This window comes from Perna viridis, chromosome 3, assembly GCF_037379345.1.
Source record: "Perna viridis isolate PV_CMFRI_1.1 ecotype Kerala chromosome 3, ASM3737934v1, whole genome shotgun sequence".
NCBI classification, from domain to species: domain Eukaryota; kingdom Metazoa; phylum Mollusca; class Bivalvia; order Mytilida; family Mytilidae; genus Perna; species Perna viridis.
In genome coordinates, this window is record NC_142447.1 from 30,320,026 (window position 1) to 30,336,263 (window position 16,238).

The window sequence follows — 16,238 nt, forward strand, 5'->3', positions numbered from 1 at the left end:
CAATACAGAATATCTACATCCATTTATTAATTTCATAATCATATCACAGATCACAAAAAATACACACAATACACCATTATTCATTTGTTGAATGGTCATGAGAGGGACAGTGTAATATTAGCTGCTACAGGTAATAGTTGGTATAAAGGATTAAAATATTAACAATCGATATTTCCCAAATGAACAGTCGACAAATGTTCTACGATACTGAATCAAAATAATGCCTTCATAATCCACAAAACGAATTGAAGGACCACGATTGTTGATTGTGGTTTGATCATGCAGTATTGCATGGATTTTAATATTGTTTAAGGTCAAACCTGGAGAACATCTGAATTTTGATTAACCAATAATGACCAGATGGAATAAAAAAAAAACAACAAAATATGGGTAGGACACTATTACCCTGGTCAATAGTGAAAAACTGTTGACAGGATAAATAGAAAAACCAAACCCTTTTTGAGTAATAGATTAAAATTTTACATTACATTTATTAAAGAAAATAATATTTAAGTATAAAGATGTTAACAAAATCAATCAACAATCTATCACCTTCATTAATCAGATATTTAAACACAACAGAGAGTGCAATACTAAGAAGTCTCATGAACAGAGATTTCCCATTGTGAAGAGCATTGAAATCTTAAAAAATGATGCCTTATATTATCTACTCAAGTTAGTTGTATGCTCTTCTTGCAACAGTTCTTTTGTATACACACGACATCATAATATGATTCACCCATGGGGGAGACAAGAAAATCTCAAATGGTTAAAGGTAAGAACAAGGTCAATCTACACAATATTTGTTCCCTTGAACTCAGCAAATGAAATTGTAATATAATTGACCAATCTAAAAAACAAGAAAACTATGCCACGATAATATGTAGCACATTTCAATTGATTGGTAGGTTTTACCAAGTACATTGTATTATCACTTTTAAAATCAAGTAATACAGAGCCTTATCATTTTTTCTAAATATTTAGAAACAACAAATCATTATAGATGTGAATACTCAGTAAGTTTAACAATAGATATAAGTTTGTACATGAATTCTGATAATTCACTCATTTGAAAGAATTAACCATTTTGTCCATTCACACATGAAAATGATCTAATCCACACTTATTTGATATTACAGAACAGCATTAGTAATGAATATTAACTTAATGGAAAGTGTGCCATTGGAAGCTGCCTTTATTTCTTATGACTTATTCTACATCTTTTTGAGTTAAGATATAATTCAACAACTTGTTCTTACACAAATTCTTGAATTCCACATGAAAAAAAAATTCTATATAGTTGAGATGTAATATTTGACAACATGTTGCTCCCCAAAATTCATCTTAATTCCATAGAAAAGAATTTTTAAAATGTTCATAAAGTGAGGAAAGGTCAATGTATCTGGTTGTAATGTGTTGGTTCTTTTTACACAGAGTTTGCATTTATAAGAAATCTTTGCAGTGTTAATTCCATGACTTGTTCCATTTATTTGAATGGGATTTTAATATTCACATAGATCATTTCTTTCATTTTTCATGGTACAGAAACATACTTATATGTTGAAAACAAAGCAAAGTAAACAAAATTTGTCACTTTTTAAAAATTTTTCAATTCAAACATATAAATATGGGTATATTGTTTATATTATAGTCAATATGTATATCCTCTGAATATTAGATATAAAACCTACTGAATATTGTGTATCTAGACTGACTAGCCAAATAATCATTGTATACTTTCAATCCAGCATTAATTTGGATATCATATTTATTAGCAAAAATATTCACTAAACAATTATAGATTTATTGTAGTTTCAAATATGTTAAGACTGACACTTATTAAAATCTGATATTCTAAAACAATACGTCCAATTTAATTATAACTTTGACTGTGCAGCAGCAAATAAGTCTCCCAATTTTTGGGCTAACATTATATTTCCTTTCACCTTTAATTTACCAGTCATAAATGCCTGAAAATAGATTTAAAGACAGCTTAGGAATGTTATTTAATGAGTTACTACATGTATTAAATGTATCAATGATTAAATTATCTCTCCTTTTTATAAACAACAAAGAAAAAAAAGTACTTTAATTTCAACCTTATAAAGGTTGCAAATTTTTTTTAAATTGAAATGTTTTGACCACATACAAGTAGTCCTTAAAAATATTATTGCTATATCATTATAGTATTAAAATTGCTCCACAACATCCAGTATGCAATTAAACAAATAGTCAGAAGTGTAAAATTAGTCAAATCCTACAATATGGTATACCTATATGAAGATTCCATCAAAAGATAAGCAGTAGAAGCGAAAACAATTACAAAATTACAAAAAGATGAATGAACGGATGGAAAGACACCATGATCACTATTTACCATAAAGCGGGTAATTTTCGTGGGGTGCTAATTTTGGCGTATTTAAGCAGTCTTTCTAAAAGACCCAAAATACTCAGTACACCACTAATCTTCTGTCAAAATAAGAAATACAAAAGTTTTTTGTATAAGTTTTTGCTTAAAAATCTCCAAATTTTACAACCAACAAATTAATCTGCTATACGATATCTCCAACAAGGCAGGGGTATAAAAAACATCGCTGGTGACTTTGGCCATTATTGTATTATAATTCTTCTTTTTATTGTATTGAATATGTTTGTTGATTTTATACATGAAAATAGATTATACACTTTATTAAAGATCATTTTGTTAAAGGAAGCATATATACCTGTTGCCCATTTAGTTTTCCCGTTGCCATGGCCACCATATCAGCATCATCCATGATCATGGTACAATCTGCCTTTTTGTTCTTTGGATCACCTCTGTAAATTTCTCCGGTGCCTGATTTCATATCTACAGCTAGAAACAAAAATAAAAATCATTTTATATAAATCATTGCACTAGAATATAATGTAATGGTAAAAACAAGAGGTTCCCAGGAGTCTGAATTGCTCAACTGGTTAAATTTTTGTTTTCAAGGGCAATAACTCTAACAAGAAACTGTCCGACAATTTTGACTCGATGAAGACTTTGGTAGGACTTATCATGAGGATCATTTCATCAATCAAAAGTTTCATTCTATCTATTATAATTTTAAAGATACTGACTGATAACTGCAAAAAACGTAATTTTTCACCTCTCAAGGGCAATAACCCTTACATGGAGTCATCTGACAACTTTGATCCGTGATGACTTTTGTAGGCCTTATAATAAGGATATTTCAGCAATTGAAAGATATTGGCCAAACCTAACGGTTTTGGAGATATATGCAAAAAACTACTGTACAACCCCTATGTTCTATTTTTAGTGAAGGCAGCCATGTTTTTTCACCAATCAAAAATCCAAACGATCATTTTGTTAAAGATACCCTAAAATACAAAAATACCAACTTTCATTGAATTCTGTACCATAGTTTCTGAGGTGAAGATTTTTTAAATAACATCAGAAACTGCAAAAAAACGTCCAAAAAGGGCAATAACTCCAACATGGGTCAACAGATTTTCACCAAAATTTGTCCACAGATACAGCTCATCATGCTGAATACTTTTATCAAGTCAGAATTTGGCTAAACATAACTGTTTTGGAGATATATGCAAAATCTGCTGTCTGACCCCTATGTTCTATTTTTAGTAACAGCGACAACGACGATGACGATGATGGACGCCAAGTGATGGCAATAGCTTACATAGCCTATGGCCAGGTGAGCTTATGACATGAAATACAAAGATAAAAGTAACTTGACATTACAGTTTAGAAGTTCACAAAAAAGATGATACATAGCAAACAATAGTTAGCCCATTATATCAATTTAAAACTAAAGGTACATACTTAAGCTGAACACAGAAAATTATAAATCCAGGCTTATGGACAATATAGGCATTCACTTGAATGAAACAGATGGAGCTATGAAGTCAGAAATATTTGATCAAAAAGACAACATACTCCACTTGGCAGAAGATTTTCCTCCTTGTAATATATCAAACAAGAATACAGAATTCATCTTCTTTGCAAGTCCAGGCTGCTCCTTAACTTTGGATTGCAGCATTGTAAACAAACTGTCACTCTTCAACGATGCTCCTGATGACTGTGAAATACAAGAAATGTTATAAGTTAACCTTAAGTAGGTCAATCACTCTTCAATGATGCTCCTGATGACTGTGAAATACAAGAAATGTTATAAGTTAACCTAAGCTCAAATTTAATCTTTATGTATCTGGGAGTGTATATTTTTAATATAAAGTCATTTAGATATGTGTTGATGCAGTTCAAATCTAAAAGTCCAAGTACTGTGAACCCCACTCCATAAATTGGAATTATAACTTTAAAGTTCTTATGGATGCCGTGGAGGACTACGCAAGAAAATGGATAAAACGAGAACAAGAAGACATTGATTCTCTGTCAGAGTGGTTGAAGGTCGTGAGGTCCTTAATTTTGAAACAGATGAAAATTTTAAGTAAGTCAATGAGTGCCAATGCTACATCAGTTTTCAAGGACCCTGATGTAGCAAGAACATTTTCTACTACACATGACAAATATGTTGTCGTACCAGCAAACAAATCCCAAAGCAGCATTGTTTTTGTCAGCAAAGCGTTTTACATCCAATGTTTATTATCAGAGGTAGACGTAGAAAATAATAGCAGTGATAAGACCTATACTGCTACCACAAAGAAGAAATTGTGGAAAACTATAAATTTGTGCTATCCTCTTTTGGTCACTCTACCAAGGACGATGACTGTGATTTACCATCTACATACTGGATTCCTAAACACCACAAGAATCCATACAAACAATGTTACATAGCTGGATCTGCAAAATGTACCACCAAACCTCTTTCAAAACTTTTAACTTCTATACTCACAGCTGTCAAAGAGGGTTTGCAGTCCTACCACAACACTTGTTACTCCCGTAGTGGTATTAATTCAATGTGGATCCTGAAAAATTCGAAAGATCTTTTGGAGACAATCAGTTCAAGACTATTATCAGAATATAATAGCATTAAAACCTATGATTTTTCAACACTGTATACTTCTATTCCACATACTGAGTTAAAATCCTGACTTAAAAACATTATACATTGTTGTTTTTCCATAAAAGATGGTACACCTAGAAAAAAATATATAGTTCTTGGTAGAGATTCCTCATACTTAGTAAGAAATAATTCCAAATCATCTTCCAAATATACAGAAGATGTTTACAAAATGCTGGAATTTTTAATCGACAACATATTTGTCCAGTGTGGTGGACACGTTTTTCAACAAACGGTCAGCATTCCAATGGGAACTAATTGTGCTCCTCTACTTGCTGACCTATTCCTTCACTCTTATGAGGCTGACTTTATAGCTGATCTGATCCGATCATCTATCGTTTAGCTATATCCTTTAACCTCAGTTTCCGCTAAATAGATGACGTATTATCTTTAAACAATCCTCATTTTGGGGATCTGATACATCACATCTACCCCCAAAGAACTTGAGATAAAGGATACTACAGACACTGTGAAGTTAGCCTCATATCTTGACCTACACTTAGAAACCGAAGGTAAAGGAAAACTATTGACCAAATTTTACGACAAACTTGATGTCTAATCATTCAAAATTGTCAACTTTCCTTTCATCTGTGGCAACATCCCTTCAGCACCTGCATATGAAGTGTTCATATCACAACTCATACGTTATGCCAGAGCTTGCCGAGACTACACAGACTTTTTGTATCGTGCTAGAATTCTAACAAATAGGCTTCTGCAGCAGGGTTATGTTGCTACAAGATTGAAGTCATCACTACAAAAGTTTTATGGCTGTCATCATGAACTCGTGGATTGTTACGGTGTATCCATCTGTGCCATGAAAACTGATTTGTTCAACATGTCATAGTTTTCCTTTCCTCTTTCATCTACCCCGGACTTGACTTTTTATCAGCAACTCGGCGGGTGTTTCTAGATAAGCAGAGGACATTTACCCTACCGGTGCACCTGGTCCATGCACCCAGTTTTTAGTGGAGTCTGAGTTGCGAATTTGCTTTTGTTACTTTGTACGTATGATTTTAGTTACTCTATGTTCTTTGTTGTGTGTGTCTGTTTTCCATGTCTGGTCTTTGTCCCTCGATTATATTCTTTTGATTACCGCTATAACCTTGTTTCCCTTGATTACTCGTTTGAATTTTAAACTGACAATTGTATTTTGCCTTTGATATATATTGCAGATTCGTGTATTACGGCTGAAAAAGACATATCAACATTATTATCAAGTAGTACTGGTGAAAACAAGAGGCTCCCAGGAGCCTGAATCACTCACCTGGTTTAATTTTTGCCTTTCAAGGGCAATAACTCTAACAAGGAGTTGTCCAACAATTTTGACTCATAAAGACTTTGGTAGGACTTTTCATAAGGATCATTTCATCAATTGAAAGTTTCTTTCTATTTATTATAGTTTTCAAGATATTGGCTGAAAACTGCTAAAAACTTAATTTTTTGCCTTTCAAGGACAATAATTCTAACAAGGATCGTCTGACAACTTTGATCCTTGCAGACTTTTGTAGGCCTTCTAATAAGAATGGTTTAAGCAATCAAAAGTTTCTTTCTATCTATTATAGTTTTCAAGATATTGGCTGAAAACTGCTAAAAACCTCATTTTTTTGCCTTTCAAGGGCAGTAACTCTAACAAGGAGTCGTCAAACAATTTTGATCGCTCAAGGTCTTTTGTAGGCCTTATGATAAGGATCGTTTTGGCAATAAAAGAATTTGGCTTAACCTAACAATTCTGGAGATACAAGAGAAAAACTTCTGACAGATTAAAATGACAATTTGACCAGAGATAGATCTCATCATGCTGAACACTTATAACCATATTAGAATTTGGCTAAACCTAACAGTTTTCAAGGTATATGCGAAAAAAACTACTGCCTGACCATATGATCTATTTTTAGTAATGGCAAGAATGTTTTTCCGACAGATAAAAAATCCCCACTTCAGTTCTATGCAGGATACCACAAGGAACATTCATTCAAAGTTCGTTTCCAATTGGTCAAGTAGTGTTGATGCCACTGACAGGGATATTCCATGTGTACTTTGAAAAAAAAAAACCAAAGCTTGGCACACAAGGGTAAGATACACCAAAATCTTAGGGTACTGAAAGGGTTAAACATTACTAGATTTGCTCCAGCAAAATAAATTTTGAATTTCAATGTTACACATTCTGTTTTCAGTAAAGCAAAATAAATACTATGGGTAAGTTGCAAGAGTTGTTGTGCTAGGTATACTATTAATATGACCATCACATTAAAAACCAGAGGTTGATATTAGACGGCAACCAAAACTGCTTATCTATATAAACTACATTTGAAATCAAACCATCCAGAGGCTGCCAAGATTACTATGACAAAAATTTTCTCTATCATTCCGTATATCAAAAAAAGGCAAAGTTTCACATATTGGACAGCAACTAAAATTGTTTAAAAGCCAGACACCAAATTTGAAGTTAATGCAATCATTGGAAATTGAGATAATTGCAACAAAATTTTGTATTGAAATAATGACCGACAGTATGTCAGACAAGGTGATTCCAATCTACCAATTACTTGTCAAGTTGGGGCACGGACCATATTCTTCTCGAGGAGGGAGCTGGAATTTAACGCTGAATTAGAAAAAAATATTTCGAGCATGTGCAAAAATAGTTCTTTTTTTTTTTTAGCAGAAACCAGAGTAGAAAAATTGAATTTGAAAATCTACACTGTTAAGTAATGGGAGGAATAGTTCATCATAATTTTGTTTTCTGTCCATGGCAGAGTAAAAATATCTTTTTGCCTGAATTTTTAATAATTTTATTTTCTTTAAAATAATCCCAGACTCCCCTCAGTCTAAAAATGGTCTGTGCCAAACATACCAAGAAATTGTTTAAAAATAAAATCTTCTATACCTGTGTTGCTTGTTGTGATGAAGAAGATTCATTCAGGTCAATGTAAGCACCAGATAATGACACATTCCCAGTCTCTACAACCTGAAAATATAAAACATTCATCTTGATTTAAATGAAAGATTGACATATATAAAGTTTTAGCATTAAAAGAATTTGGACAATAAAATCATAGTACAATGTACTCTGGTATCATGCAAATTACAGTGAATGAAATATTAAACTTCATGGGATATAGTTGGTATTTCTTGATTGAGTGACCAATACCTGATGAATTTCCTTACATAGCAAATTGGACAAATGACAAGGGGATATCAATTTTCGTGGTTTCAAAAAATGATTTCTTTAAAATAGTGTTAAAAATCAATTTTGTGAGTACCTAATTTTCCTGCTTTTCTTATCACTGCCAAAATGGCAAAAAATAGTATGTAAACACAATGCCTAAACAAGACCTCCAAACTGAGTGAATATTTACCTTGCATTGGAAGAAAACACGACTACCTTCCTTCCACATGTCTGTCTGTAATGTCTGTCCGGGAAGCACAGGTTTGGCAAATCTTACCTGTAAAATAAAATATCAAAATAATCTCTGAATACTATAAAATGATCTCCCAAAAAATGTTCCATAAATCAAGAAGTTGGATGTGTGACTGAGCTTTAAAGCTTACATGTTAGAATTACCAGGATTTATACCCTGGTTCTTAATAGATACTTTATACACAGAGAAAAATCCACCAAGGTGAAGATGCACATCAAATTTGAAATCATTCCCTACAAGGGCTGCTTAGATTTTTGTAATGAAATATATTATGAGATAGGGAACTTAATGCCCCTGGGGCCCTGGTTCATATAGGCATACAAATCTAATCAACAAAAACTCGCTTACTTTAATGGCTTTGACTTTAGTGACATCATTATTACAGTAGGTCTGCATCACATGTCTGGTGGCAAAACCAAAACTACATAGTCCATGTAAAATAGGTTTATCAAAACCTGAAATGAAATGGGTTGAATATGTTTATGTATTCAAAGCTAAATGGTATAGGATAAGGATGTTTTGATCCATCTTTGGTCAAACTAATGAGGAATATAAAGCTTCATTGAGTGTAGCATGACACGACTGTAGCCAGTTAAACATTGTTCACTTGAGGCAAGTGTGGACACAGTAACTAAACATAGGGGCTTACAGTTCATTATGGACACATCAACTCATTGGGACACAACATGGCACAATGTTTTGAAATTCAATTAAAGTATAAAGGCCTGCTTCAGGGTGCATCCATAGATCACTTTGTACCTCATTATCTCAAGAACAGTAAATGATAGAGTTAATTTGGTAAGCAAACTCCTAAGAGCCCTTATTTTGAGGCTGGGTTTTTCATATTGAATCTAATAAAAAATATTTCAAAATCTCACCAAAAATATAATAAAAAGTCAAATTTTTGGGGTGTGGTCCCCTTTGACCCTTTATATCTCAAAAACCTTCAGAAATATCTGAAATCTGATTGAAAAATGCAGGCAAGGATTTTCCTGAGGAAAGTAATAAAAAAAAATTATTCAAAATTGCACAAAAATAAAAAAGACGATTTTTTGGTGGTGGCCCCTTCGGCCCCTAATATTTTGATAACTGTAAAAGATTCCAAAATCTGATTGAAAAATGCAGGCAAGAACTTTCATGAAGAATTCAATAAAAAAAATTTCAAAGTCAGACCAGAAATAAACATGCTATGGTCAAGAAATTAGGGGCAAAAAACTTGTTTCTGGACCCTTTGTGGCCTCTTATTCTTACTTGGCTCAAGTCACAACCCCAAAAATCAATGCCTGTCTTTCTTTTTTTGGTATGCACCTTGTAATACAATTTCAAAAAGACTCATTCATTAATAGCGAAGTTATTTTCTGTATCTCAGGAATTTTCTGAAAAGCTCAAGTGTTTACCCCATCATCAACCCAAGTCTGACCATTGTGGTATAGAATATCTTAGAACAATATCATAGACATTCCTATGCTTTTATTGGAGTTATATAGTTCCATTAAATATTTGTTTTAGGCCCCTTTTTGGTCTCTTTATAGCTGACCTGATCCAAAAGAAAGAATATCATTTAGCTAGATCCTTTAATCTCATTTTCCGCTATATAGATGACATATTAAACAATCCTAATTTTGGGGATTTGATACATGGCATCTACCCCCAAAGACCTTGAGATAAAGGATACTACAGACACTGTGAAGTCAGCCTCATATCTTGACCTACACTTAGAAATCGATGGTAAAGGAAAACTATTGACCAAACTAACGTATTGACTTTTCATTCAAAATTGTCAACTTTCCTTTCATCTATGTGCAATATCCCTTCAGCACCTGCATATGAAATGTTCATATCACAACTCACACGTTACGCCAGAGCTTGCCGAGACTACACAGACTTATTGTATCATGCTAGAATTCTAACAAATAGGCTTCTGGAGCAGGATTATGTTGCTACAAGATTGAAGTCATCGCTACAAAAGTTTTATGACCGTTATCATGAACTTGTGGATTGTGATGGTGTATCCATCTGCGCCATGAAAACTGATTTGTTCAATGTGTCATAGTTTTCCTTTCCTCTTTCATCTACCCTGGACTTGACTATTTATGAGCACCTCGGCAGGTGTTTCTAGAAAAGCAGAGGACGCTTACCCTACCGGTGTACCTGGTCCATGCTCCAAGTTTTTAGTGGAGTCCGAGTTGCTCATTTGCTTTTGTTACTTTTTATGTATGATTTTAGTTATTCTGTTCTATGTTGTATATGTCTGTTTTCCATGTCTGGTCTTTGTCCCTGGATTACATTCTTTTGATTACTACTATAACCTTGGTTCCCTTGATTACTCTTTAAAACGGTTGGGCAATCAGCCAAAAACCAACCTTTCTTTTGTGGTTTGGAACCTTATTATTAAATTAAATAAAGATCAACCAACTCAGACTAAAATTATCACACGAAAACCTAGTGTCTACAAATGACGACGACACAGTCAACGATGACAAAAGCACTATACCAATATAAAAGTGAAAAATATGTTCCGGTCGTATAAAACTATATTTACCCATAGTACATATGGAGATATCTTTGAAAATGAACTATTCAATATGAAAGAAAGGTTTTATATTTTTATGCTTTGTAAAAGTTATCTTCTTCATGAAAGACTGATAATTTGCAGAATTGATTACTTTCTGGCAATAATTTCATTAATTTGAATGTGTCCCCATAAAAAGTATGCCACCATTTATCACACATTCAAAGAATTGCCCATGATAAAGTTGTACATTTCAAATACCTCCAAAGTCTTACTGTTTATTATTTTCATATGACCACATTCTTATTGTAAAAAAAATTAGTCAGAAATGCAATTATTTTAAAGTTTTCTCAAAATTTTGGCTAGAACTATATCATTTTACTATTACATTTACCTGAAAACTAAAAATCATTGAGATGGAATCCATCTCTGTGGGCTCCTCCGTCAATTAAGTCATATCAAAAGACAAAAAAAGTTACAGTCCGGACAAGAGTTCGTCACTAAAAACAGGAATTCCACGTTGAGGTCATAGTTCAAGGTCATTGACCACTATCTATGGAACATGACACATCATCTTTATGTGATCTACTTACAGACAAATATCAGAAGCCAACATCAAAAGATAAAAAAGTTACAGCCTGGACATAGGTTTGTAACGGATGGATGAAGTGATCACTATATGGCGACCACAACATTTGTAGCAGGGCACTAATGAAATGGTCTACTTGGAACTATTGTTTCTTGCTTTCAAAAAAATTTTTCACACAAAAGTTGATGGAAAAAAATGATTAGTTTTCAGCAATTAAAACTGAAGTCTTACCGATTTTAATGGGCATAATAAATGGTCAGTATGATATATAGATCAGAAAAATGGATGTTGAGTCAAATAACAAAAGGAAAAAGGAAAATAACTTTTAAATGAATATGAAAACCTAGCTGTCGGTCCCAAGCTCAGATGAAAGGAGAAGGGTCCAGTTTGTTTCATAATTTCAATAATTTCAATATTTACAATATTTACAATAAATACTGGGTAGTATTAAGAAAATTGCAAATTCACCTATATTTTGGCACAAAAGGATTCTTATTTTTCTGGCATAATTTAACCACTTAATTTGAAAAACTGGGAAAAATGAGTTTTGGTGCAAAAAAGGGGTTGCCTGTTTTTAAACCATGCAATGTATTTTAAAAGTGCTTTGAATAATTCAATTTCCATTATTGTCAGAAAATATTACTTATTGTCTCAAGACTCAGCACTAAGATTCTTGAAATTACTATCAATTAAGGTGAGACACATACCTCCCATTGCAGCAAAACTGGGATCAATATGTAAAGGGTTCTTATCTCCATTGAGTCTGTAAAGAGCTGCCTATAACAAAATTAAAAGACAGAGTAGGAAATATCATAGAAGGTAATTTCAACTGGTAGTTTTGGCGAATTCCAGTTCTGGGAAATACTCAAGAATATCAGAAAAGGGGAAATTCTGGGAAATAATAGGTCTTAAGATTTGTAACATTCCCACATTAAATCATTCCTACATTTAAGAATGCATATTACGATATGATAAAAAGTTCATAATTATCATTTAAAATGATATATTTCAGTTTATTTAATAAATGTTAAATAATAATCATATTAATACAATAACTTTATGATAAAAGAAACATTTTAATGAAGTACAAGAAGTTATCACCTGCTTTCATAACTGAAACCAAATATGTATGGACACATCATGTAATTAAGGAGGAAAACCTAGGGTAAGGGACTTACTTCGGGAAATCGGTGATATGTTTGTATCATATTCAATTCCATCAAAGCCTTTCAAGCTTTTCTTTGAAACAGAATGAAATCAGTCCAAATCAGAATGAAATTGAATATGATACAAACATATCACTGATTTCAAGAGTTATGTCCCTTACCCTAGGTCTACCTCCTTAAGGATAGATAGAATACAGAGTTTCAAGTAATTTTAGTTTCGTTTACAATATATGTTTCCTTTATAAGTAAAATTATCATTGTAGATGCAAATAACCAATAAAATACCGGCACTTGTATACATGTATAAGAAAATAGGTCTTCAATTTATTTTTTTACATTATCAATTATCATTATGATACATTCTAACTGCTTGTCTTTTTGTTTATTTTTTTTTATATTTCACAGCCCTCAAATGTCTCTTTGTTATTTTCTGTTTGGTTTTTAAGTAACATTAAAAACTCAATAAATATCTTACTTGATCAACACTAGTGTTTTGCTGTACAGAAGCATCAGGACGTCTGGATGGTGGATTTGCAGTATTTCTAGCCTTATCAGAATTTCTCTTCCCACCAAATTTACCAGCTCCAACAACAAAGGTAGAAAACTGGTTATAGGCTACTTTCTCATTCTTCTCATCATATGTGTCCACTGAAACAATAAGTCATTGAAAAGTCAAAAAATGTAATATTATATACAGACTAATTTTCTTTTAACAGTAATGATATTCTATATGGCAGGAAATTTTGGCTGGGGTAAAATTTGGCAGTTTTGAGGCAAAAAGGTATACGATAAATTTCAATGTTTCTAATTTTGGCAAATACTTAGTGGAACGCTAAGGTCTTAAGCAATGAGTCAATATTTTGCAGAATTTATTTTGGCATTTATATCCAGACTGCTAAAATACACAAAAATTAGCACCCTACAAATATTAAACCAGCTATATGGAATATTCTCATTTTAATTAATTAAATCTTTGAGGAATGCAACTAGTGGTACCCAACCTAATCAAATCTAGCTTTTTTAATTTGTAAGAAATACCTATAAATAGTTGCTGAGAAAAGTGTGACAGAAATGTTGTTATTAATCATAAAGACTAAAGAATATTCACTAAGATAGTAAACAGAAAATAGGTCTTAATATGAGATCCATAACAGATGATGTATACCTGATATAAAGTGGCTGGGACATATATTGTTAAAAAAGTATAGCAAATATAAAGTGACTGGGACATGTATTGCTAAAAAAAGGATAGCAAATATAAAGTAGCTGGAACATGTATTGCTAAAAAAGTAAAGCAAATATAAAGTGACTGGGACATGTATTGCTAAAAAAGAATAGCAAATATAAAGTGACTGGGACATGTATTGCTAAAAAAAGTATAGCAAATATAAAGTGACTGGAACATGTATTGCTAAAAAAGTATAGCAAATATAAAGTGGCTGGAACATGTATTGTTAAAAAAGTATAGCAAATATAAAGTGACTGGGACATGTATTGCTAAAAAAGGATAGCAAATATAAAGTAGCTGGAACATGTATTGCTAAAAAAGTAAAGCAAATATAAAGTGACTGGGACATGTATTGCTAAAAAAAGTATAGCAAATATAAAGTGACTGGAACATGTATTGCTAAAAAAGTATAGCAAATATAAAGTGACTGGGGCATGTATTGCTAAAAAAGAATAGCAAATATAAAGTGACTGGAACATGTATTGCTAAAAAAGTATAGCAAATATAAAGTGACTGGGGCATGTATTGCTAAAAAAGAATAGCAAATATAAAGTGACTGGGACATGTATTGCTAAAAAAAGTATAGCAAATATAAAGTGACTGGGACATGTATTGCTAAAAAAGAATAGCAAATATAAAGTGACTGGGACATGTATTGCTAAAAAAAGTATAGCAAATATAAAGTGACTGGAACATGTATTGCTAAAAAAGTATAGCAAATATAAAGTGGCTGGAACATGTATTGTTAAAAAAGTATAGCAAATATAAAGTGACTGGGACATGTATTGCTAAAAAAGGATAGCAAATATAAAGTAGCTGGAACATGTATTGCTAAAAAAGTAAAGCAAATATAAAGTGACTGGGACATGTATTGCTAAAAAAAGTATAGCAAATATAAAGTGACTGGAACATGTATTGCTAAAAAAGTATAGCAAATATAAAGTGACTGGGGCATGTATTGCTAAAAAAGAATAGCAAATATAAAGTGACTGGAACATGTATTGCTAAAAAAGTATAGCAAATATAAAGTGACTGGGGCATGTATTGCTAAAAAAGAATAGCAAATATAAAGTGACTGGGACATATATTGCTAAAAAAAGTATAGCAAATATAAAGTGACTGGAACATGTATTGCTAAAAAAGTATAGCAAATATAAAGTGGCTGGAACATGTATTGTTAAAAAAGTATAGCAAATATAAAGTGACTGGGACATGTATTGCTAAAAAAGGATAGCAAATATAAAGTGACTGGGGCATGTATTGCTAAAAAAGGATAGCAAATATAAAAAGGCTGGGACATGTATTGCTAAAAAGTATAGCAAATACGGGTATATAGTGGCTGGGACATGTATTTCTAAAAAAAGTATAGCAAATATAAATATAGGGATGAACAGATGTAAAACAGTGCAACTTCTTCTTCATAGGAAGAATTCTTATTTCTTATTTACAAACCATACGAAGTTATCATACATGTACATGTTGAAGAGTTGGGGTTTTCTTTAAAAGTGGATGACAGTAGAACGAGATTAAATTCTCTTATAACTGAATTTTTAACTGGGATGAGTTTCGTCAATATAACACTATTCTTTACATGTATTTTTATTTGCTTGATATTATAAGATAAGATTATAACTAAACAAACGGGATTGAAAATAAGATTACCATCCATTAAGATAACAGCACCAGATCCCTTGTCCAAAATATCTACAATAGTGCTTTTAGATGTTAGGGTGCCTTCTTTTGGGTAAGGCTTATACAATTCTGTGTACTGCTCTCCATGGAGAACCTAAAACAAACAACATCTACTTTAAATCAAAATTGTTTAGCGCTTTATTTTGCAGTATTAGTAAAAGCTGTGGAGACTTGCTTTTCATGTTCAATTATCATACAACAAACATTTACAGTTATTTCTCCAAAATTACGAAAGTAAGTTTGTATAGAGCACATAAGCAAAATTATTTCACATGATTTTCTCTTGAATTGTAAAAATTAAATCAGTGACAGAGTTCACATGAAATTCATGTGAACATGAAATTATGTTAAGTGAATTTCATGTGAAAATCATGTTAATTTCATGTGAGGTTCATGTGAATTTTATATGAAGCTTGATTCACATGTTTTTTATGTGAACAGGGTACTGAGCACTATTTAGTTACCTTTTACAACAAGCTTAGCAATGTTGAGGGCATATTCTTTTGACACCTGAACCTGCATGGGCTATTTTTGGAATTAGTTGATTAAGCACTTTCTCTAGTGTACATTGCTTGATGTGTTATCGTAATTATTTGATGTCTACACAGTAA

At 32.2% G+C, this 16,238-nt stretch overlaps 1 protein-coding gene across 4 annotated transcripts in view; it reads right to left on the reverse strand.

Annotated features, from left to right (window-relative positions):
- Positions 1–5: 5 nt before the first annotated feature.
- Positions 6–16,238, reverse strand: part of LOC148621817 (peroxisomal multifunctional enzyme type 2-like) — a 41,877-nt gene continuing 25,644 nt past the window's right edge. For 3 of the 4 annotated variants that reach the window (XM_088576559.1, XM_088576558.1, XM_088576560.1), the window contains exons 15-23: positions 15,598–15,721; positions 13,183–13,355; positions 12,249–12,318; positions 8,789–8,895; positions 8,378–8,464; positions 7,906–7,986; positions 3,938–4,079; positions 2,724–2,854; positions 6–1,970 (exon numbers count right to left, since the gene is read on the reverse strand). In XM_088576559.1, coding sequence (XP_088432685.1) covers positions 1,878–1,970; positions 2,724–2,854; positions 3,938–4,079; positions 7,906–7,986; positions 8,378–8,464; positions 8,789–8,895; positions 12,249–12,318; positions 13,183–13,355; positions 15,598–15,721 — 1,008 coding nt within the window. In that variant the 3' untranslated portion in view covers positions 6–1,877. Of the gene's footprint in view, positions 1,971–2,723; positions 2,855–3,937; positions 4,080–4,105; positions 4,151–7,905; positions 7,987–8,377; positions 8,465–8,788; positions 8,896–12,248; positions 12,319–13,182; positions 13,356–15,597; positions 15,722–16,238 lie in introns of those variants that run through there. The other variant, XM_088576561.1, reaches the window with a different exon arrangement.